We start from the raw sequence: 26,717 nt of genomic DNA, 5'->3' as shown, positions 1-26,717 counted from the left end.
GGTATCAGGATGCTGAATTGAAGGCAAAATGTGGTAAACTCGTGCATAGGATGCCACAAAGGATAAAAGACTTAATAAAGAATAAGGGATTTCATACGAAATATTAATCTTTGTGTGAGAGATCATTTTCTTGTAAATATTCCATTTCATTTTTGTTTCCAATTTGGTTATATACGTTGTATAGTAACTATATTTGAATGTCACGTATGCATTTGTTTTATTGATATTGAAAAGCATGTGCCACACCCACTAGTAATTAGGACAGAGTTACAAAGTAGTAATTTGGACTAAGTTCGAAAGTATTTTCTCACGTAATATTGTAAGAACAGTAAAATATTCAGAAACTGAACGTTGAGTCTACTAATTTGAACACGTCTGTAAATTGCAAAATTCATTTTATTTTAAATTATTATTTTTGTTATTATTTACAAATAGGTCGACGACCTATTGTTACATCCAGTACAGAACCAGATTATGATGATGATCTCATGACGTACGCTTTAGTTGGAAGCTCTAGAATAGAAAATTCGCCAGCACTTTCCGAAGGAGAAATATATGAAGCTGTAATCCCAGGTATGCAGTTGTTTATTATTTAATGTACACCAATTTGTCGCGCAATATGAAAATTAGAAGAATCTTATCACTCATCTCTCCACTGCAAAGAAAAGCTAAATTCTGAAGAAAATTGGGAACGGTTTAGTGGGGCTTTCCTACCAGTGTTTCATAAACAGATGTTCGTCCTTTCTATTGAAAATGTATTTCCATATTTGTAATGGCTTTTGCCGTTCCCACGTTCCATCAGAAACTAGTTTTCCGTTGTAGAGGAGAGGTGAGGTATTATTATTATTATTATTATTATTATTATTATTATTATTATTATTATTATTATACAATATCAAGGTTAATTTTGAAATAATTCCTTCTAATTGTTTAGAAACTATTAGACCTGTTAATACCGAGACTTAGGAGTAAAAAAACGTTATATACAATTTGAAGATTTTTTTTTATGTGAATAAGAAGTGTGGTATACTGCTGGCCACATTGGGACGTTGGATCCACTTCAGAAAACTATTACTTGCTGTCTGTTAACGTTTTTGCACTGACATGTCAAACATAACTGTTCTATATGACTTCCCATAATTACGCATAGCATAGTTTCGAAGTCTAAACTCAGTCAACAAGATAAAGATCCATACTTTAGTGTCCTATTGTGTATTACCTGAATTTTAGCCATTTAGAAGAAACTTGATACTCCAAGTAGATTGTGGGGGAAAATTCAAAGAAGTAATTTTTAAAACTATCCAATGTTGTTTCATAATAGTACTTTTTGAACTATTTTTGTAGTAAACTAAAATCCTTGGATTCAAAAAAAAAAAAAAAAAAAAATTCTTTTGTTATTGCAAAGCTTTAAAACCAACATAGGTGTAATATGGTTATTTTACTTACAAATGAAAGTATGGCTTTGAAAGAAAGGTACTTGACTTACGATAGCTATATAGTTAATATATATTTACTTACAGGCGGTATGGGATACATCTTAAACAGTTGAATAAAAATGTTATGTCTGTTTGAAATTAAAATTGTGTTAAATCATTTCGGGACTTGCTGTTTATCTTCATCAGTAACACATTGCCTAGTTACATTAGAGTCCTCCAAAAAAAATTCTTAAGATTTCAAAAGAAAGTACTTCTGTGCATGATATATTAATATTTGGCAATTTGAAAATTTAGTGATTTTATGAGTGAAAAACTTAAAGAGAAGAACAGTGCTTAACTGCAAACTGTAAGACCATTCGATTATCTGAAATTTTGTATATAGTTCAGTCGTAAAGGTTTTCAGATTATTCACGTTCCTTTACTGTAGGAAGAATTTTTAAAGAACCTAATGTAATTAGGCGATATGTTACTGAAGATACTAGCAAGTGTCGAAGTGATTTAACGTAACTTTAGTTTAAAATGAATGCTGAGGTAATATTGTTTATTCAGCTATACTTAATGAATAATTTGAATTCACTCGCATTTATATGATTTTCAGGTCTTTCCGACAAATTGGAAACAGGAAGAAGGAGTTATAGACAAAATAGTGGAACTGATGTGGAATTCCAATCTCATGCAAACACAAGGTATGTACAGGTATATTCAGTGTTTTAGTATAGAAAGCCTTTTTGAATATCCAAAGGATATCAAAGGATTTTTCTAACTTATAGATTACAAAAAGAATTTATATTACTATTAGATCTGTTGGGTTTTATACTCATTGAATTGCTTTCTAGTATAACTGTAAAAGAAAATCCTGGTTTTGCAATTCACAAAGGAACATGGGCAGCCAGACAGTTTCAGTAATACAAGATAATTATAAATTAGGGATATGATGTAATCATAAAAATGTAACTATTACACTCAATAGCGAATCATTCTACTTTGCTTTTGGGTTACAGAAATAAGCAACATGGTTAGTTCAAAAGATCCAATATATTTCAATCAAAAATTTTCTTGTACGCCTTATATCTAGAGAACTACATATAGTGTAGTCAAACCCAAACTATCACTTAACTCAGCATGATGTGCTTATTCCGTAGAAAACTCGATTTAGAAGACTTTCAAAAATTTTGTGGCCGGTAATCTTTTGATGATCATTTCTAAAATTCTTGTTCAATAACAAAAACAATCTCTCTTATCTTGTATCCACTTGTTATCATTTCACATACTCACTGATATTATCAGTTTCTATACCTCGCTTACACTGGGCTTTTAAAAGCCTCTGGTCTGAAGGTGTTAGTGAGACGATAAATCATCGGAAAACAAAAATACAATGTGTAGATAAAAATTATGGTCATTTTCTGCACTTGTCTGCTTTTGGCCTCACTTAATCAGAAGAATGTGAAGAGTCACTTGTATATACATTAAAACAGACTAACGATATTCTGCACGTTGCCACTTTTCATAGAAATTGTGTTCCTGAGAATGTCACAAATGCATACGAATTGTCAAGTGTCATATGATGAGTGATGAGTACTTGTAGACAATTATGGTGATAACTTATTTGCAAAACTTCACTATTTAGTTACTAGATTGTTTGGTGTACATTCAAATAATCTTTCTCATTCTTCTGGGTGAGTGAGGCCAAGTGCAGACACATTTTTAAGTTCTATTCTTACAATCAACCAACGTTGAAAGACAAAGGAAAGAGATGCAAGCACTAGGACCCGACAATTAGCCTGTAAATTTAAACTAATAAAGAAATAGTAAAATTCCAACTGAAAACTGTCGTTCCAGATGTTTCAGCGCCTTAAGGAATTCTGTAGTTATTTTTTCTAAACCTGTTTTTCACAGTTCTTTAATTTTGTAGTTACGAGGGGCATACTGAAAGTCGTGAGCAACATTTTTTCACTATTGTAATCTTTATTTGTAAGTGAAACTAAATATATCATCTCAATCGACAGACCTTTCTTTCACTTTTCTGGTCTCCGTTTTTTTGCGCACAGTTTTTCCATCGTTCTACAAGTTTGAAAATACCTTTGTGATAGAATTCCTTTCCAGCTGCCCGTAGACACTGACACACTGCTTGGCGAATATGCTCCAGTGTCTTGTAGCGATGGCCTCGCATCTGTTCCTTCACAAACCGAAAAGATGGTAGTCGGAGGGTGCCATGTCGGGACTGTATGGAGGATGTGGAAGTGTTTCCCACCCATATCTCTTTATCTGCTCCATAGTGACACTTGCAGTATGCTAACGTGCATTATCCTGTTGAAGAATGATCTTTCCAGGACGTGTATCACGCAATGCACGACGGAGGTAAAAAAAAGCGTGGATGTAGCGGGCAGAATTTATGGTTTGTCCAGGCTCAAAAAAGTCAACCAGAATGCAATCGTGTGCATCCCAGAACATGCTCTCCATAACTTTCCCCAACTGATTCCAGTCTTTGCTTTCTTCTTCGGTGGCGAATTCAAGTGGTGCCATTCCATACTCTGTAGTTTTGTTTCAGGTTCATAATGATGGAACCAGCTTTTATCTCCAGTCACAGTACTCGTCAAAAAGTCATCATCTTCATGTCGAAATCTCTGAAGAAGGGTTTGGGCAATGGTTAGTCTCTGACGTTTGTGGTCCTCACTTAATAAACGTGAGACCCAACGGGCACAAACCTTCCGATAACCTAAGCTGTGAATCATTTCTTGCACCGCATTATGTCCAACACTAAATTTTGCAGCGATTTCATTCACAATGATACGCCTATCTCCCCTAATCAGCTCATCAGCTCTTGCCGTGTTGCGTTCCGTGGAGGCAGTTCGAGGGTGCCCGCTGCGAATCCCATCTTCGATATTCGTGTTTCCATCCTTAAAATGTTTTATCCATCTCCTAACACTGCTGGCACCCATGCACACATCTCCATAGGCACGCTGCAGTCTGTGCTGAATTTCAGAAGCAGATTCGTCCTCTATAACAAGGAATTCAATCACAGCACGCTGTCGAAACGAAACATCGCTGCCAGCCATATTGGAAATCCTGCCTGTGGTCACGTGCTAGCAACAAACCGTCAACGTCCGGAAAGAAAGAAAGGTCTGTAGATTGAGATGATGTACTTGGTTTCACTTACAAGTAAAGATTACGGTTGTGAAAACATGTTGCTCACGACTTTCAGTATGCCCCTCGCAAATCTTATAAAATAAAAACAACGAGATGATATTTTTTTAAAAAAATGTATATAGAAAACAACAACAAACTGTTGAAACAAATTCCCCAATTTTGATCAGATCTTCATATCATTAAACAATAAATATATGATGTATGTTAAAAAAAGTAATGAGGTTGATTTTCTTGTAACAGTGGATTTTATTATTTTTACAAATAAAGGTTATTACCTTCAGAATTGTCTCCTTGGGCAGCTACTCAGCAGTGGAGACGTTTCCATTCTTCTGGTAGCAATGCTGGAATACCTTTCAGCTCGTCGGTTATGCTCTTCTGGTATTATCCAAAATACCAAAGTTGACCCCTTTTCAGTGATTTTTGAATAAGGCGAATAAAAAGAGATTGAGAATTGGCAATAAGGGGCTGAGGAACTACAGGAATATTTTTTCCTGCCAAAAATTCATTGCTGGATATTGCCATATGACATTGTTCTTTTGAACCATCTTAGCGCACACTTTTCTTATGTCTAAATCGTGTGTTAAAACTTGATGGATGTAAATTGAAGTCACAACTGATCACTCTCACGGTCAATCGACGATCTAGCCTCACAAGAAACTTTACTCTTTCCACGCTTTTGAAGTTGAAGGTGTTCTCGCACAAGCTTCGTCTTCGGCCTTCTAACAAGGACTTGTACCATCTGAACACTTGTGCTTTGGGTAGGAAATATTCTCCATAAACCCTTTGTAACTTTATAAATCTAGTAGTGCATTCACCAAGCTTTACACAAAATTTAATTTCAGGACATTGCTGAAACTCCATTGCCGGTCCATTTTCGTAACACACCTCACAGACAGAGCTTCACTTCAGATACTTTCAGCAATGTTGTAAGAACTGGAGCAATTTCAAACGTGTACTGAATGAACGGGAAGAGATAATTTAACTCCTATGTAAATGTAGAGCCGCAGCTTTGTCGGTTCGTGCACAGCGATGCCAGTCTCATTACTTTTCTAGCACACCTCGTTCAAAGTCTTTTATTAAATAACCCACTTAAGAATACAGTTCTTCTCAGCTCGGCCATCTTGATCGTTTTCTCGGATCTGTTGTGGTATTGTTAGACAAATGGTGGAGTTTACAGTGAGTAAAGACTTAGTTTATTCCTTGGTCGTGAAGAATGCGATGTGATGCACGTCATTTGTAAAACAAAACGGAATTGAAGTGATGGACGTAGGTTACAAGAGAGAGTATGTCCATTTCTGTTTTTTCAAATTAACTGGTGAACAGTGTGCAGTAATACTACTTCTGTTTTGTATAACAATCAAAACCTTCAATGTATCTCGTAAAACTAACTATTTAGCACTTCGAGCTTCTGCATCATTGGTTACCACTAGTGTTTTTTGTTGTTTTTGCTTCTAATATTTCCTTCTATAGTATGTACACTGTAAATGCCACAGCGCTTAAAATGTAAATTATGGTCGTGTTTTTATTGGTTTGTTTCATTTTTCAAATCTTATTTTGAGAAACATGGAAAGGAATAAAATTTAGCCAATATATGTACACTATTTTAAAATAAAGGCATTCATATGAAGTAGAATTAAAACTTTACATTCATGTTATTGGTAGAACGGACTTTAAGAATTTAATATTGACTCTGATTCCAAAATATCTCGAAACATCTTATGTGGATGACTATTCACGTATTTATATATATTAGGTTTGATTGATTGATTGATTGAGTAGGGGAGTAATTGGGACATCAGCAACGTGGCCATTTGTCCCCGTCATGAATATATATGTTAGGGTGGTCCCTAGTTTTCGGCTTTCGAGAGTAACCCATGAAAATAATTAGCTCAGTTTACTTTTACCTCATATTGTATAAAGGTAACCAAGGACAAGGTCGCTTTTTGTGGAGGTCTGTGTTCCATTGGCATTCACACCGTGAGTTAAATGAGAATGGAGATAAGGCGAAGGTCAGTTGTTGGTGTAGATATATCCAACATACTACCTGATTGTGGCGTGCATAAGGAGAGAGTGGACATAGGACCTGCACAGAGCGTCATAAGGGCGTGTATACTGCACGAGTTAAAACGGGTCAAATGCCACTGCAGCGGGGCGGAAGATATGCCAGACCTTTGGTGAGGGTGTCGTGACTACGTGGACAGTTCAGCGGTGGTTTAACAAGATTAAGGACGGTGACGAAACACTCGAAGACGCACCACGTATCGGAAGACCAGCACACGTACAAAATGAAGATCTTCAGGCAGTAATTGAGGCGAACAGTGGCCAGACATGTGAGGAACTGGGACTACAATTCAATGTGAGTGGAGAAACCATTCGGCAGCGCCTCCATCAAGTTGGGAAGCACTACAAGTTGGGTCGATGGGTCCCCCATGATTTGACTCTGGGCCCGAAGGCAACGCGAGTAGAAATCTGTGTTTCTTTGCTGTTTCGTCTGAGGAAGAGCCATTTCTGGACAGAATGTTGACATGTGATGAGAGGTGAGTCCTGTACGAAGCTCCACGGCGCCGTCATAATTGGTTAGTGTCCCATGAACCGGTTTCAAAACAGCCGAAACCATCACTGCACCAGAAGAAGGTCCTCCTGTGTGTTTGGTGGACTGCTCGCGGCATCGTGCATCGGAAACTGCTAACAGATGGTCAGAACATCAATGCAACTGTGTACTGTCAACAGTTGAGCCGTATTCAAGAAAAAACTGAAAAGTCTGGAGCCAGCGCTTGTGAATCGCAAAGGGGTCTTCCTGTTACAGAACAACACTAAGCCCCACATGGATAGGATGACTCGGGACACTATTCTACGCCTTGGATGGGAAACTGTTGCATCTGCCATACTCCTCGGACATTGCTCCATCTGATTATTACCTTCCGTTCCTTGGACAATCATCTTAGACGACACCAGTTCAAATCCCTAGTAGAAGTGCAGAATGCACTTCATAATTTCTTCGTTTCACGGCCCACCAAGTTCTACCGTGATGGAATCCCTGGCTTTCCAGAACGTTGGCAGAAGGTCGTCATATTTTTGATCTTTCAGGTACGTCTTAGGTGACATATCGATGTTCAAAGGTGGTAGGTGAAAAAGCGACAGAATGTTCTTGGTTACCTTTATATATTGTATATGTTCAAAACGTGAAGTCGTTTGGGGACCATTTAATATTATTCAAATGAGTAAACAATATTATAATAATATTATAAATAATGATATTAGTAATATTATCCTTATAAGTTACTTTGGCCTTATATACAGCCATTTTAAGGGGTGATTCTCAGAATAACTCGTAAGTCGAAAGATAAGGACCACCCTAATATATATATATATATATATAGATATAGATAGATAGATAGATAGATAGATATACACAATGCTCATTTTCTAAACTGTGGTTTAATGGAACGATCATTTTCACTTTATAGCTAATTGAACCTAACTTATACTTTGCGTTTGTAAATAGAATGTCTAAGAGCGCATAACCAATTGGAAAACGACGACTATTCAGCGTTAGATATAAGCGAGTTCTACGGAGCACAGAGTTGCCAGATTCGGTAATTGAGATTATGCTAAAAATACTTGAGATTACACGTGATAAATATCCATGTACCTAGGTATAAAGTCTTCAGTTGTAATTGTGTTTAACCGTAATTGTGATATTACTATTATTATTATTATTATTATTATTATTATTATTATTAATAATAATAATAATAATAATAATATTTGTTTAACTCTGCAAACTTCACAATCCAGATTATATGGGGTGAGTCTGTCTCAAAGTTTAAAAAGGCACTGCATATATATATATATATATATATGCATTTTTTTTAATGTTCCATCTTCCTTAATTGACATGCACTGTTTTGTCGAGTAGAAGTTTTTTGCAGGTATAATTGAAGCTTCTTACAATTTATTGTGTACAATTTATAAATGCATAACTTCTTTCGATGCCTTTTTTAAATTGTAGGTTCCGGAAAGAAAGATCAATTTCTCAGTCTTCAGTCATTCCCATCCAGGGAGACCTTGATAAAGCAAGAGTTGATGAACCAGGGAAATCTATAAAAACGACCCAGGTATATATAATGAATTTAACTAAATTTATCTTAAACACGAATAAGAAAAATAAGAAATCTCATTGTCAGATTGATGTACATTATTATCGAACTTTATTAATAAGAATAATAATATAGATATGCAAATTTAATTTAAGTTACGAGAGATGGCGTATTTTTTGACTCGTGGTACATATAACTAGTTTTTATTTTATGGGTTGCGTAATATATATAGAGAATTTACTTTATTCGTAAAATACGAAGATTATTGATTGATCAATCGATTTGGTTGAGTTCATTGTCTTTTTTCACCACTGAGAATGCATGAGGTAGGGCCTACTGTTTAAACCGAACCACTTCTCAGGTTTTTATCGAAGACAAGAACCCCCACTAGAAAAGAAAAACCGGGACCACACTCATTAGCCACTTTGGCGAAAAACTACTTCAGGCGTTAATATTTCAAATAAGTAATGAAGTAAAATTAGTTGATGAATGGTGAATGATATAATTACCGTAACTGATTTATGTAATGAAATTCAAATGATAGCCTGGCAGTTTATTCGTAACGTATTGCTATCGTGAACAGGTTTGGAGTACTTAATCGTGGGCTCTTCTCAAATACATTCAAAGATAGAATTAATCGTTAATCTAACAATATTCTAAATAAATTTTTGTTGTAAATAATGGAAATAGATCGCCCAACAAAGTGGTCTCAGTTGTTGCTGAAAATGATTTCCCGTTCTTTTATAGTACTTCGCATTAAAAAACAATTTCAAAAAGGTGTAGATACACTGTTTTTTCCACCTTAAAAATAAGCTATTCTTTTGCTTAACATTTGTAAATGTTACGTACATGTAGGCATCAAATTCAAACCTTATTCAAAGACCGATTGAGAGTTACTTTTCTGCGTGAAACATGTCGACCACATATAAACAAAACCTGTGGGTTTAGGTAAACACCGTCTTGGAGAGATACTTCGCTTAATTTTCCTTTCTCATCAGATCAAGTGTTTAGCAATAATACATATAGTGCATGAGATTACATTTCTATTACGGTAAGTAATTAATTTTCCGTTCCCGCTTTGAAATTCCTTTGTTTAATATGCGTATGCTTTACGTCGAATTTTACTATTCTTGAAACACAGTTGTAGAAGGAGTAAATTGGGAGTTTCACGTTTGAATAACGAAGTAGCGTACGGAAAATAATAATTGTATGAGACAAGAAACAAGATAAATAATAAACGAAATAGTCCTAGGAAGAGTAAAAGTATTGTTAATGTCAGAGGTATTTAAACCAACTTTACGGTGAGCTGTTAGAACAGCAGCATGTGTGGGTGGGTAATTGCGTTGTCATTCTGTAACTGCTGAAGTAATTTAGGTAGTATATTTTTAGGATGTTCTTACAAAAAGTTACCAAAATTGGAATTTTGCTGTCAGTGTTGTTGGAAATGTACACACGTAGGATATCGACACTTCAGATTAACAGAGATTGCAGATGCATATATATAGAAGATAAGTCCGCTCTATAGTGGTGATTTTTACAAACATAATATCGGTACCTAGCGCGAAATGAATTACATTACTCGAAGAAGAAAAAAAAAAAAAAAACATTGAACTTCAGTTAATCTGTGACACATGTGATGAACGGTCGTGTTAAAGAATGCTTCCGAAGACTGTAAGAGCTAGCTACCCAATAGCGCCTTCTGATGCCAAATGAAGTTACAGTGCCATAATCAAGATCTGCATGAAACGTGGATTCACCTTGTCGAAGAATAACATAGCATAGCACTTGTGTTAAAAGGGTAGAAAAGGCAAGGAATGGGGCAGTTCTTGTAGGGCAAAAACAAGCCCAATCGACTACGAGCTGTACACTAGCTACTATCCGGAAAGTACAGGTTCTCGTAATAGGGAGGAACCCAGGTAAACAAAGAGGTATTGTTGAAACATTCCCCAAGGCAATTCATCGTGATCTGAAGTTGAAGAATTTTCAAAAGAGACATGTTCAGTAACTCTTGCAAAAGGATATTGCTGAATATTTCACCAATTGGTCGGGTGGTTGCTTTGAAGTTTAGCGTTCGATTCAGCTCCAAGGCTAAATGAAACGGACCTAAAGCTTCACGTAGGATTCAAACCACATGAACTCCCACCGGAAATCAAATTCAGGTCTTTCGCGTCAAACACGTGCGCTAATGATGTAGTCACGAAGGAGTTCGTTAAACCAATTGTCGACGATCATCACCTAGCTGACGACAGGTGAAAATACGTTGCAACATTGAACGAGGGGTGTGTCAATGACTGATAACATTGTGTTCAGGACTTACAACGAATGTAGGGAAAGTTTGGCAAAGGATCCATGATCATTGCTGGTTTCTGTTGCATGAGATTGAAGATACACCGTGTCACCAAAATGTCAAACTAATTTTAGCTATCATCAAACTAACGTGCTTATACCAATTTACCGCCGTGAAATTCCTTGTCTGTAATGTGGGAGAGAAATCAAGACAAGACATCCAGCCATCTCTCATTCGACGGTCGTTTTCCTTCAACAGCTAGTAAGCCTGTCATTCTCTTCACCACATTCGTGAAATCTTCGGATACCTCACCAATGAACTATTACGTCTCTGGAGTCCTCGAACGGACCTTCCCCAGTGGAGATACATCATTGACGGCATTAGGAAAATCTGTGAAAAAAGAGTTGTTACAACTGAATCGGATTGCGCCAACCTCTTCCGATGGAAAGTTCGATGCCGGGCGATAGTCAGAATGTGGACCACCAACTAGACCATCATGATCTAGCACATGCGCAGGAATTTATTTCGGTAGGGGTCCAAATTCAATATGAGGATAAATTGTATTAAAAGTTATAAAAGTCACCTCTAAAATTATACTAAATTACAGAAAAGTCCGGATTTCAGAGGGGGTGAAGTCTCAACCCCCCAGGATCCACCCTTTGCGTTCGTCCCTATTCGTGGGGATGACGGCATAGATTTTTGTGAGGTAGGTGGATCTTGAATCGTCATTGTAAATCAAAGACAACTTCTGTAAATCCATTGGGGTTTCGCTAAACTATAAAGTTAAACTAGAGAATTCATATTGGGAGATAAATGAGCTTCGAGTTGCAAGTACCGAAGCGAGAGTATGTATGATTGTTTGCACGGTATCGAAAAGAAGCAGATTTTATGTGCTTCATTTTATTTATTTATTATTATTATTTTTATTTTTTGGCCAAAGGGGTGTTTGTTGTGTATAAGACCAGTTTTCATTCGAGACAGTTTATCTGTTTTTGTTTCTTTGGGTAAGCTAGAATTCAGAAATTTCCTACAAGAATGAAGACTGGGATATTCTAGTGTAAAAAGACTAAACTAAAGAAACTAAACTAAACTCGTGTTGCAATAGTCCTTCAGGCCAGAGCCTAAGCCGGCTTATGGCGCTCTTCCCTTTCGGGTGATGTGTGATCAGCACATCGGCGCCTTCGTTAATATTTGCTTTCTAGACCGGCTTTCACAACTTCTTTCTTTCAAGTAGCTCTCCAATTGTCCCCACGACACTGTTTAGACTCCGCACTGCTTGACTTCGCTTATCTCACGAGAAGTTGTATTCCAGTACGACTAGGGCGTTGGTTACTGTGTAAGAAGACTAGAAATTTAAAATTCGGTCACTATCATTGCATAGTCTTAAACCCTGTTCATAAAGTTTGTGTTCTCTACATATAATAAGTAAGAACAAGTCAGAGCATAAAGCGTACTTATCTCCTAACAAAGTCGGTAACATCTGAATTGGTGGGTCAATTTAATTTTTTTTCTTAAATTCAAGGAACATTATGTAGACATGTACTTCGAGTTATACCAAACTATTCATTAGCAGAATGTGAGTAAGCTACTGATCATTTGTGATCCTCAGTAGGAGCAATTTGATATTGCGATAATATCTATACCTTTTATATGTTTCACTTATTGTTAATATAATTAATATTGTGTCATTTAAAGGAATTAATTTTCTTTGTCTAGAGTTTGGATTCGATTTCTCCGTTAGCAAATCTTTATGATGAGGATAGTTCTGAGAAGAGGAATGCAAGTGTAACTGATGGTAGTGGACATAGGACTCTCCCACCCAAGAAGAGGCGGTCTACAACGGAAGATGTACTGCTCGCAGTAAGTACAATGGATCGTTTACTATCATTTTACTTTCGTAAGGTAACCCTCAAATGCTTTTAAGATAAAATAATTTCCTGATAAATTTGAGAGTACGAATTGAGATCAAATTGTATTCGGCTTAGGCTAGGAGGGAAAAAAGAAACTACTTGTTTACTTCAAGAAACAGAACCTTTGTGAATTTACACAATCTTCCAATGGCAGATTTACTGTTGGGAACAATTTTTCAGATCCTCTGTTCAAGATATCCGTCAGTCGTTTCAGCTTAATCAATTTTGAGGTTTTCATTCTTTACCAGAGATAAAATCTGACTCATATTCAAAACCACTAACCTTTTCTGTAATATGTATAGAAAAGCAACTGTCTGTCATTTTTAAATACACAATAAATCTACTGACTTATATAAGATTACGTTTTTTAAATAGGAATACAGGATTAGTGTCAATTAAGAAAGATTATTTTATTTACTTGTAATTGTAATTCTTGAAAATATCTTGTACTTCCTACCTTTCTATCCTCCTCTAAAGCCTTGACCACGGAGGATAAAAAGATGAAACCGTACTTCCTTCTATTTCTATATTGCGTGAACAAGGCTCTGGCGGAGATCCGAAAGTGTTTACGACGACCTTCTGTGATCAATTGTCACTCAGTGAGAACGTATATGTAGTTTTCCTCGTTGCTATTCCAATGAGCAAAAATTGGGCATACGAAACCATTGTAAACACGGTTCAGAGTATGGTATATTTGGTTTTTAAAACGTTAACATATCACCAAGTTTTAAGAAACTACGAAACATGTAAAATTTGTTTTCCTTTCGAATTTTTTTCACTGTATTGACCCCATAGGTCTATATTTTTTCAAACAAAACTAATATGCTACCTCACTTTCCTCACTTTTGTTTATACTATGCAATATACTAGAATTACCGCAAGTCATGTCTTTTTTGTCACGAAAATGAAGACGAAACAAAGAATTCTAAAATACACAAATGGAAGATTGGTATATGTGTAAACGTTACATGTAGAGAGTTGGATTTAACATGCATATCCTCATCAGGACATAGTACGAGAAAGATTAATACAATGAATCGTTCGTTTTATACGTGTTCTGCCTTCAAATTACAACATTACAGATAATTACAGATATTGTAATTATTAGTCATATCCTAAGGTCATGATAGAAAAATCTAGAACTTGTAACCTGATAATTTTAATTTTACTTATGTCATCGTCGCCATATCGTATTCTGAAGTTGATGATAATTTTTTCTAAGTCTATTTGACGAAAAAACACCACGTACAATTTGCCGTGGGAAGATAACTATGTAAATTAGACGGAGTGCATTAATAAGATCGCATTAGATGGTAAGGTCATAAGGCAGGGTCTATGAGCCAGAACTAAAACTCAGTCAGTGAAATGGCGTCATCCAGGCTCGCCACGCAGGCAGAAATTACTTCGCAATCTCTCAGCTGTTAATGGTCATCGTAGCATATGACATTAGAATGGTGATTTTACGCCATTTCGTAGCATATGGCCAAACAGTGAACGTATTGTACTACTCCCGCACTTCCCTGCAACATTACATACGTCAGACTCTACGGGACAAACGCCCTGAACGCCTACAGGATGCACTCATCCTTCGTGACAATGCAACAGCTCATACAGCAACATGTGTGCAGAATCTTCTTGCGCGATTTGGATGGGAAGTACACGAGAACCCATCATATTCGCCAGAGTTATCACCTTGTGATTTCGACCTCATACCAAAACTGAATGAATCATTGCGTGAAGTACACTTTCGAACACGTGAAGACATTGCCACAGCAATGATCTGCGAAATAAGAAGATTCGCTCTTGGTGAGGCCACGGGTTTCGGCACCTTCCATATCATTGACAGTGTGTATGATAAAGTCTTTGGGAAAATACTTCGAAGGACTCTTCATGCCACTGGTATGTTTTTCTGGGCTTTATTTGTAATGGTCTGTGTTCTAATTCGAAGTAAAACACGTATGTAGCGAACAATTCGTTGTATTCACTTTTCTCGTGCTGTATCTTCATGGAAATATGTATATTAATCCAACTCCCTACATGTAACTTTTACTTATGTACTAACTTTCTGTTTGCATATTTCAGAATTTCTTGCTTCGTTCCCATTTTCGTATACAAACACATTGTTGCTATGACTTTTGCAGTAATCCTCGTATATTACAAAATATCTGTGTGCGTCTATTTTAAGAATTATACATATCATTTGCAGTATCTCTCAATCCCGATCAATGTCGCCAAATTCTGTGCTTTAGACCAGAATGCCTTTGACAGACGGGACGGCAAAGTTCTCTGTCAAAATGAAAGGATCACAGTAGATGCTCATTTAAATCCGGGTTGTTTGAAAACTTTTGAGCAGACTATACCTATTAGCAGATATTCATATAAACCACATGAACGATTTGCACATAAACACATTTAGACAGATGTTTGTGAATAAATTATCTGACAACAGCATGGAACAGCGTCTCACATGATTTGTTGACACAATTTTCAAATTCTGTATCCGCTCACAGAAAAAGATTATTTTTAGCGGATATTATTATTATTTTAGATAAAAATGTTAAATAAAAGTGCGATATAAGGGTGTTCACACAGGGCGAAAGTGGTCTCATGGTCTAAACAAAAACCTCATTGTGTGCAAGAAGTGGAGTGAAATTCACTTCATGTTGTGATGTGGGCAGGGATGACATCGCGATATTTATTCGGACTTTTTTTTTACGAATATATGAATGGACGTTGTAATTTGCACATATTGCAAACGTGATAAATACCTTAGCTGGAAAAGAAGGAAATCATAGATCGTGTGTAAGTCAGCAGGACGGGACCCAAGCCCACTTTGCTTTTCAGGTGCATGAATCCTTTAATGAATAATTTCAAGGTCGTTGGATTAGGTGGTTCTCCATTATGTCCATTTAAAGTACATGGTGTCCCCACACGAAGCCCGGATCTTACATCAAACTACTCATTGTGGGAAATAATTAAGTCACATATGTCTTATTGTCGGTACAAGACTGATGATGAATTGCGTGCAAATCTGGAGGAAGCATTTCGAACGATAATTCCTCACATCAGATGCTCCGCAACATGTCAAAGAAGACCTAGAGATGCATACATCTAGTTGTACAGCTCGATGGAACACATAAAAATCTGCTGGGAATATAGTTCATAGTTTTAACTATGAACTATAATATATATTAAAGTATATACTAAATAAATAAACTAAAATTACATTGATATTGCTTTCTGCGATACTTAAACCTAGGGGTACGGAGACTTCTCGAACACACTGTACTTTTCTTCAAGATGTACAGAGAGAAAGGATAGGGGAAAAACAAACTGAAATCAGTTTTTCTTATCAACAGTGAAACTCTTGAAAGAATATTAATGTCACTCGCGGGCGATTAATATATCCAATGTTGTCACCGTTACAAAAAGGTTGCCACTTTCCGTTGTCACCAGGAGGCAGAAGAGAGACTGACCTCTTTCGTTCAATAGTGTCACCTGTGGATCTTGAGCTTGGGTCAAAAAGTTGGTTTTGTTTCTGTGCGAACTGTAGGTAGGTATTCCATGATTTTTTGTTCGAAATTGGAAATCACTAAATACAATTACTCCCTCGGAGTGTTCACTGTAGGTACGAAAATGTATATTAATGTGCTCCGTACACTTGACCTTAATATTTATTAATTTAATCGTTTGCTATAATAAAATAAAATAAAAAAAAATAATAATAATAATAATTCGTAGAGTTTTCGAATTTGTTGGCAAGCTTAACAGTACTTTGTGCAACAATAATAAATAGCAAAACGGGGAAAAAGAATGTTTTTATTTTGTGGAAAAGATAGTGCAGCTGCAACTGATTGCGTTTTAGCTCGTTATTATATTATCTTTCATTGTGTTTTAGCCCGGCAAGAAATTAAAAACAAGCAACCCTCAAGCGCTGTTGGAGAAAGTCAATTTGGATAATTTTCTCTCGGCTGTTCATGGAAACAAAGAAAGCTAGCCGTAAACTTGATGATCAGGTAAGATCAAGCAAATTACGTGTATTATTAACTTACAGAGTTGTAGACAATTATGATTTTATTTAATGAATAAATTTTCTCTTACGTATAAATTTTCAGTATTTTTGATAGTTTCTCCACTTTTTATTTTAAACGTTGTAGTTTGCTTCTTTCTTTAGATCGAACCAAGAGTCTTAGCCTAATAATTTGAGAAATGTGTTATGCTGTCGGATTTGAATTTATAACTGAGAACTATGTACCTATGAATTTACAAATATGACTCAGCTGCTTGTTAATAATACAACTTTCAGTGCTGAATCTATTTGTTATGGAGTTTTGTTTAATATTTTAACTTCAGCTGTGATGTCTATACTCGCTCAATAAAGTGTGTGTGTTGTGTAAAAACTAGCTGCGTGGAAAATTAGATTCTTTTTAAATTTTTAAAATCATAAACATATACAGACAGGTTATAGGACATTTTAATAGTGTCGAGCTTCATGTGTTAACGAGATCGTATAACCTAATTGAACTTAAAGTTCATATTAGACGTGTCTGACTGAAATCTAGCTATAGCGCGTGATACCAGTATGAGACCGAGAAACATATAGTTTGATATGGCTGCTATACATAATTCAAGATCAGACAATATACTGATCCTGTTAACTTTCAAGAAATTTCACAATTCGATTTGAATTCGAGAGTGATGTTGTTGTTGGTATTAGTATTAGTACTAGTATTCAAGAGAGATGGCAGGAGAACGAGACAAGGAGTTCTTCAAATATTCCAGAAATCTCATATACACTTAGATAATTCTTCTAAATATAATGAATAATGAGTAATTCTTCGTGCAAATAATACCATGAAATTTGAGTAATTATTAAATATGTAATAGCTACGAAAAACGGAAAAGAAATAAGTGGAATATTCCATCTCTTCAAAGGAGCCAATGAGAGTAAGTCATGCAATCTGTTGCATTTCTTGATGCTAAATGTAGCGTTATCGAACAGAGTGTAGAAAGATCAACGCATCGTTATTCGGCGTGCTGATAGAAAAACACCAAAACTGAGGAGTGTATTTCCAAAACATGCTAAATCCAAAAATGTCCAATTTTGAATTGAATATGGAAAAGTATACTATGGAACCTTTTCTGTGGTAAATTCCGTTTGAAATATCACTTGCCATAGAGTTTCAATGTAAAAAGATACAGTTTTCTGCACTTTCTGAAGAATTCTACCAAACGGATTTAACATGTTTTGGAAATACACTCCTCAACTGATCAAATAAGGAATGTAATCCCTATATAACTTCGAAGGACGTTAAGATGAGGCACCAAACTGCTAAAACAATACGTTAATATGCCCAGCTGTGTATTGTAGTGTTGCTGTGTTTATGGTGTTTGGGAGATTATCTCCACTTTGTAGCTGGAGTATTCACTTTTTGGATTGTATTGTTTATTCCATTATTATTAGAATGAGCTAAGGTGGAAAAAGGTTACTTCCGTTTCCACGTCCGAGTTGCTTCCCAGGATGGTATCGTAGCCAATCGTTGTTGTTATTGTAATAACTTGTAAGTACCGGCAAACATCACTTTACTGTTTCGTATATTTACATGCTGAAGGAAATTATGGTTCATGATAGTGAAATATATTACGGCCTCCTTATATTTCATATATTTACACTCGCAGTGAATTAGCGATTGCGTACAAATTGACGATAGTGATTCGTTGTTTGTTGGCACTTCTTTGAAGATTCTACATATCTAATTGCAATTAAAGCAAGTGAAAATTAAATCTGCTTATTAATCTGAACTGTGAAAGATGAAATAAACTGGAATTTATATAATATTATTATATAATTAAATAAATTAAATAATTTCTTCATTAAATTAAATTGCTGTTGTTAATCAAGCAATCTCGTCCTGTTATCAATAATTGAAGATCTAAATTTTAAAACCTATTACTTTTTAAATTGGCAGCTATTGTAAAATCATTCTACAGGAAGAAAGAAGATAAGTTTGCTGATACTACTGAACAAAAATAAATAGTACGAAAGATTGTTTTTAGGTCACTAAAGCTTACAAACAAATACATTCAAGTTCCCCCCATTATTTTTCCTGTGCAATAGTAAATAGTAATTAATAAATAAGCAAGAGCCAGAGTACATAACGTGTATCGTACTTGTGCTTGTTATAAGTAGGTGGTCAGTTAAAAGTTTCTTCGAGATTTGTTTTTTTTCTTTCTCAGCTTATTTTATTTTTTAGTTGAGCAATTTGGGAAAAGTAAATAACGCAGCAAAGTTCCGCATTATCTCTCGATTAGGTCATGTATCAGCTACTATAATCTTCTATTTATTGCGCATCTACATTGGTATTATGTATTATATTTGTTACTTCATATCTTTAATTGTATTTCCACAACTTTATAAAATGTAACTGTACAGCCTTATCCACAGTGAAGAGTTCAGGGCCTAGTACAGGAACCACTTGCAAGCACTTGTGCAAATTAAATTTTACAGTTTTGAATTAAATGTGAGTGTTATTCATGTATTTTTTGCACAGAGATATAATTCTATCGTAAATCGAAGATATTATCAATAGCGCATTGTATTATCATTCCGTAATTGCCTTAATAACAATGTTAAACATTTTATACTATGATACAGTAACTACACTATGACACTTGTCAATCTTTTTTGCAAGATTTCAAGTTTTATTTTATATATTCTGTATAAAGAATTAATTATCCCTTTTTTTTTCATTTCGTGACTATTCATTACGAGTATATAATTAATGGTCTCATCATATTGCTACCGTTATTACTCTCTTTGTAGTACTAAAACGCAATCAGAGGATTTATGTATAATGAAAATTCCAGGGCCATTTTTAAGGTACAGTGAACCTTCCCCTCTCCTCCCCCCCCCCCCCAAAAAAAAAAAAAGATCCGGAGATGCTTGTATACGAATTTTCCCAAAGAAAAAACCTAGGTAGCTCGCGTTTCTATACCTGAAAACTGCATTGCACCACATTTTATGAAAGTCATTAGAACTGTTTCCAAAATTTTAAATAATAATAATAATAATAATAAAAATTAAGCAACCAAGAATTGTTCGCATTAGATTATCATCTAAAGTACACAGACATCACGTAAGTACGTCGAAAGTAATCCACAACAAATATTTTATACACAAGAACGTCTTTTACATACAAGCGTCCTCACACCGAATCGTCGTAGACGCTCATAACTAGTTGCACATAGTTGCTAGTATTTTATTGTTAACTATTGTTAATAGTGCCTGAGTTTGATCTTATTTTGTCTTCGATTTTTTTAACTATTTATACCCGTATGAATGCAAAGTCAAACAAATAAACTTCCATAAACAATTTTTATTTCATATTAATAACATCCTACAATCAGTGATTCTAATTTTACTTTCTTCCAAGTTTCAGTATGCTACCATGTTTCAGTAAGGTAGCATACTGAAAATACTATAATAATAATAATAATAATAATATGTATGTGTGTATGTACGATGAGTTACTAATGCTAAACCTTTTTGTTAATTTATAGTATGTAAGAAACTGGCCACGCTGATAAAGTCCTGCCCTATCCCCTAGATCAACTTGCTGGCCCTACCCCATAGACACATGTGTCAAGCATACCACGTTATATTCGCATACGAGTAAAAATAAACTTAATGGTGCTATGCCTTGATTTTGTTATATAATCAAGAGTGAAATGACGTACAAAAACGAGTGTCTCTCTCTCTCTCTCTCTCTCTACATATATATATATATATATATATATATATATATGATTGTACTCAGACACACGTTCTCTGACAGTCAACCTCTTAAAACTACAACTTCTGAAGTAAATAACCTTTATGAGTACTAACTGAAAATACTTATGAAGTAGAGAGTGTTCATATTGCAGTGTTATTGATTTGACAAACCCATTTATCTTTCATGTTTTAATAGATATACGCAAGAAACTTTTCATAGATAAATAGATGAATATAAAACTCATTTAATTTCATGTAGTGTCTGACATATAGTGATGGAAACAGATTAAGTAACACCCAGTAAAAATTCATTAATCCATCTCAAGGTTGGTACACGCGAATATGATGGTAGGTGGTAATAATCACAATATAGAACCCGTGGGATATCCTGAATATGTTACATGGGATATTCAAAAATATACAGTACTCATCTTAAGAGCAGGACTAGAGTGGCTATATAAGCATTTGTTCGAGCAGGCGCTTGCTACAGGTTTTGACGCAGCTGAACGATAGTCGTTACCAGTCTCGGCTGGCGATCAGACTCTGTCATCCTATGTTGTACATATATTTGATAGAATTTTTCCAGAGACTTGGCAGATCAGTGTAGAAGGCGTATACCGAGTAGAATATACTGGGTCGCACTAATCATATCCCCTGAATTGAGATCAGTCGAGCGGGATATGTAGCTTATTTCCCATATCAGAATGTTAAGTTGAGCCCTGTATGGCGAATGTGAACACACGCTTACCTGCACATCTATATGCATGTGTACAACTATCAGTCTGTCCGAGGTAGAAACTACTCTCATCGCATAATACACCATCCATTCGCGTAGTAGTTCACAGGAAGAACTGAGAGAGGATCTCGGGAATCTAGAATTGCCTCCAATAATCGATTATTCGTCTTTTATATGAGAGGCTTATTTGGTGACTTCGGTTGTACTGGCTGCCACTACTTTCCCAGTTAGGGCGACCCGAACTCCAGCCTCTCACCGATGCGTTATAGGAGCACGAGGGATGGAGTGGAGTCTGATTGGGATGCTCTGCCTCTCAACGTGTATCTTACCAATGGTGCACTGATACACCATGATTCACACTAGCAGAAATTATGTTGAACGATTACCCGGCCTCCCGTAGCCCCAGTATAAGGCGATCCTCTTTGCTAGTTAATTGTAAATACAGTAGACGTTCACTAGCGATGTGTTGCGATTTCAGATTCAAACTATGAGCAATACACAACTATTTTGCACACAAATATAGTCGTCATGGGGTCCGACGATTTTTTAAACTATTGGTAGCATGTCCTCTATGGACACCACAATTAGCCAGCTTTCTGCAGTGGTCAGTGTGCTGGGACTTTCCAAACTAAGATTGACGTGCCCTCTAGAGACATATTTTTGGTGCAGATTTCGTTCCAGTCGTTTAATGCGTGCCATGCATGCCAAATGTTCTTAAATGAGTTTCTACTAGTGTATAATGATGCAGAATGATAACTATTTCTTGTACAATTATGTTGAGTTTGTTGTACTAACTTTTTGTTTTCTTTCTTTAAAGAACAAGTATCGTGTTGGAAGCACCTACAAAGTACAACTTCTGCGCATTTCTACGGTATGCGTATCCTGTGATGAAATCTGTGACTCAAAGTTACTCGCAAAGACTGATTTTCATATGGAGGATCTGTGTATTGAATGAACCTTTCACTTGTCCCCTATGGTATTAGAATGCAGACATGTGTATTTTCATATTGAGATGAAATATTATTTATCATTTAGTTAGCATTAATGCGAGACAGAGATTACGTATGTTTGCGTATGAAAAAAAGAATTCTTAAGTATTTTATATTTTACTTTGTAGTATATCTCGATTGTAAATAGATTGTGTAAGTACTTTTGTGTGAAAGGCGTGTAGTGAAATGTAATACAAAAATTTGGGATGTGATGTGGGTTACATCTTTGAAATAACTTTCGTGAAAGAATTATGAGACAAGTTTGTGCGAATGTCGAGTTTAAGTTGCCAATGTATAGTGTAATATATAGGCTGTTCGTTGATGTTGAGCCATATTAAGTAATAAAAGTATTTTTGTATAATGCTTTCGTGTGCATCATCCTTCATATTGTACGCCCTGTAAGTATAGTTTATAATATTAAACATATGTGTGAATATACATTTGCGGATTGTTATTTCTTTAGTGATACAGTTTATACTCTGTAGAATAGCTAGATACACTTGTAGAACGTTTTAGGATAGTCTTGCAAGAAATACGAATGAAATTTATGTATCGTATGACGACATCACTAGGAGCTGAAAGACAATTCGTTTTGTACTATAACTGTAAAATGGGTAATAAAATAGTACTAGCTCAAAGCTCTTTTGTTACCAAAGCTGTGTGTACAGACATTGAAACTCATATAAACTGAGTTGAAAGTTTCTTAATTTGTATCATTTTCGTGAAAACAAAATTCAAATGCAGTGAATAAAGGTTTTTATTTTTTTTTTTCATCTACTATTTAAATTCTCTTTTGTCTTCTTTCCTGAAATAACAAGATGTACCTTCGTAGTGAATGGTGGTTACATAAATGATATGTTGATTACTTTTGTTATATTTTTATGTTTTATGACTAGCTGAAATCCTTATGGGTAATGGCGACTTATGACCTACAGGATCAAAGGTCAAAATGCGATTTTTTTCTTGTGGGATTTCAATGTTACATAATGGTATTATATGCCATTCTTTTGAATATCGAACTGTAAAATTAAGAATTGCAGCATGAGCATAATTTTTAAATTCTGAGTTGAGTTGATTTTGAGTTTAACTTCCTTTCAGAAGCGAGGCTATATGAGACGAGACCTACGGATTAACGTGGAATCCTAACCACATGAGCTCCCGCCGGGAATCGAACCTAGGTCTCCCACACCAAAGGCGCGTACGCTAACCGCTTAGCCAAACATAAATTCTGATTCAAAGCAATATGATAATGAGAAATGTGTTTAACTGTGACCCCTTGACCTTCAGAAGGTCAGCTGTGACTTTTGTGATAACAGATCATATTTCAACAGCTTATTGTACAAAATTCGTAGTGATGCCATGGAAGACACGCGTAAAAGACTTATTAAAAGTCACGTTGAAGCCATAGAGATAAGTCGGTAATGTCAAAGAGGTCACGAAGTAAAGTTATTTCACGTACTAAAAGGTAACTGATTCGACGTGTGAAACAATGAATAGAGGTTTCTACAAGATTTTAAAGTAAAACTGACGTATCCCACATGAAACTGTGACCCCGTGGTCCTTGAGAAAGTCACATGTGACCTTTGTGATATAAGATCACATTTCAGCAGCGTATTGTTCAAAATTCTTGAAATGATACTGATGCCATGGAACACACGTATAAAAGACTTACCAAAAGTCATGTTGAAGCCATAGAGATAGGTCAATAGTGATAAAGAGGTTAGAGGTCACGAAGCTGAAGTTTCGTATTTCAGGTAATAAAATATATCAACTGATTCGACGTGTAAAATAATGAACTATTGAAATGAGGACTCAGTAGGTCTTAATTCCAGAAAGCGATTTAGCTTGGTCTGAACTTTAATATTACTAATTTAGTAATGAATTACGGGAGGGAAGTGGGGATGGATTTCAGTGAATTCAAACTCTCCATCAACTAGTTTGTCGAACCAGAGAGCTTTGTGTGTTCAAAACATTTTTCATTAAACTTACCAAGCAGAGATCGAGCCTTCTCTGGTAGAATAAAATGAATACTAGTTATATCAACTACCTAATTTATTAAATTAAATACTCAATGTAACATAATTTCGAACTAATCTTTAATACGATTAAAACATTAGTCTCCAGAAGTTTCTCAGTAAAGTAACTGGTACTTCTTCGGAGAACACCCTGCTTCATGCATTCATGGCCCCTGACTGTCTGCATATGTAAATTCCAGTAAATCCAGGCCTATCATGAATGATTATTTTTACAAGGAGAGTGTGTGTCACCGTCAGGAAAACACAGAATACAATGTATATAATATGGTTGTTAACAGTGTATTTTGTTACATATACAGTTAATCCATAAATGAATAACAATTTCTTCCAGCAAATTAAAAACTGTCAATTATATTTTGGCAACAAATGACATACTTTTTAATGTCACCATTTTTATTTCCGTTTTGTCGAAAATTATGCATCATTATATGCCCTTCATAATAGCGTGTTATTTTGTTCAGCTTGATATGATATATTGGCTGTTATGTGTCTGGATAATACGTAGTTTAAGTTACACAGAAATTAACATTGAAGAACGTATAATAATTCTAGGCTATATATTATTAACTACACTGAGTATTGTTGCCGTTCTAATGTCATAATCAAAAAACTTGAGAGTATACTTTAGTATCAGTTTTATCTTAGCATGGGACATGGCTATCCTTATAGCGTCATTTTTTAGATTTACCTAAAATAGTTCACGAAAACTACGCATTAGGTTTTACACTCGCGTATACAATTTTGTTCAGCTCAATAAAATTATCTGTTGGTATGTCTCATCTTTATATAAGTATTTTCTTCTTTTTTCGTTAAACACTAATAATATTGTAGCATTTGGCACTACAAATTAAGTAAAGTATCAAAACTCTTTAAAACACTTACATACAGGGTGGACCATTTATCTTGATACGTTCTTGTAACTCTTAAACTAATAGACACAAACGCTGAAATTTCGTACCATGCGAATATCAACACAGAGACATTGTCACATTCTACAATACCACCAGATTAACAGTGTTGTTACCCGAACATACAGTTTATCGGGTGTTGCAAAATAAGTGTTAAAACTCTTGGGAGGTGAATCCTGCCACTGAGACAAGAAAAACAGTTCTCTTGAACTTTCGGCTATCGGACATATTTTCGGATCTACAAGGTGCCGAAAGCATGGGAAAATGACTTTCGGACGCCAATAGTTCGGAAACTATAAAACGTGAAGAGGGCGGGTAAAAAATTTACTGAAGAAGTCATACCTGCTGTATTGAATTTTGCATGTTTCACAATCCTACCATGCACGCGCAAGGGATTCCCCAAAGGAACGTAGGGAGTCCCGGATATTCTGCCAAATGAAAATTGGTCTAAATGGATATGAATTGATAGGGTTTCTACCAGGTAACAATAATTCGTTTGCATTAAGTCGATATCTGGAACAAATAAAAAAGGCGGGCACCTTCATGCCCGTTGTGTGTTGTTGCATAATCGCGTGGAACATGTTGACATTTTTCCATTAGCTACTTGTCTATATCAACATACACATTGGCCACATTTTAATATCGATCATGCGATCCCACTAGTGACATCCATTTAGTTTACCCAGTTTCTTAGTGAGTCCCCTTGCACAATTTTAACTTGGCCTCAGTTGTTGCATCCCTATTGGTATACAATCATGCACATCATATTGCATCGGTTTGAGGGAATATTATTGGTGAATTAGCAATGGCTTTCATGTTCTTGACGCTAATCCTTACATTTCCGACGCCCTGAACTCACGTTTACTGAGTACGAGTGCATTTCTGGGCATTTTTCGTTAAGTGTTACCTCACATGTGAATCACCCTGCTTCATCTGTTGTGCTCTACCGACACTTCAGATGTCTTTCTAGAGCATTTGAATACAAATTCGCTACACTTAATACTTAGAACGTCACTGTTGCCCAGCATCCGCACCGGGCGATTATGCAACAACACACAACGGGCATGAAGGTGTCCGCCATTTTGTATTTGTTCCAGATACCGACTTAATGCAAACGAATTATTGTTACCTGGTAGAAACCCTATCAATTCATATCCATTTAGACCAATTTTCATTTGGTAGATAATCCGGGACTCCCTACGTTCCTTTGGGGAATCCCTTGCGCGTGCATGGTAGGAATGTGAAACATGCAAAATTCAATACAGCAGGTATGACTTCTTGAGTGAATTTTTTACCCGCCCTCTTTACGTTTTATAGTTTCCGAACTATTGGCGTCCGAAAGTCATTTTCCTATGCTTTCGACCCCTTGTAGATCCGAAACTATGTCCGTAAGC

General features: G+C 35.7%; 1 protein-coding gene across 1 annotated transcript in view; it reads left to right on the top strand.

Moving 5' to 3' along the window:
* Nucleotides 1-23,152, top strand: part of LOC145692971 (uncharacterized) — a 114,756-nt gene extending 91,604 nt beyond the window's left edge. The window contains exons 14-19 of the mRNA XM_081768577.1: nt 436-573; nt 2,035-2,122; nt 8,596-8,701; nt 12,687-12,830; nt 16,779-16,896; nt 22,208-23,152. Coding sequence (XP_081624703.1) covers nt 436-573; nt 2,035-2,122; nt 8,596-8,701; nt 12,687-12,830; nt 16,779-16,877 — 575 coding nt within the window. The 3' untranslated portion in view covers nt 16,878-16,896; nt 22,208-23,152. The remainder of the gene's footprint in view (nt 1-435; nt 574-2,034; nt 2,123-8,595; nt 8,702-12,686; nt 12,831-16,778; nt 16,897-22,207) is intronic.
* The last annotated feature ends 3,565 nt before the right edge of the window (nt 23,153-26,717 follow it).

The sequence above is a fragment of the Thermobia domestica genome, chromosome 1 (assembly GCF_964235325.1).
Source record: "Thermobia domestica chromosome 1, izTheDome1.hap1.1, whole genome shotgun sequence".
NCBI lineage: Eukaryota > Metazoa > Arthropoda > Insecta > Zygentoma > Lepismatidae > Thermobia > Thermobia domestica.
The sequence above is the reverse complement of the archived record's forward strand: the minus strand, read 5'-3'. Positions and strand labels throughout refer to the sequence as shown.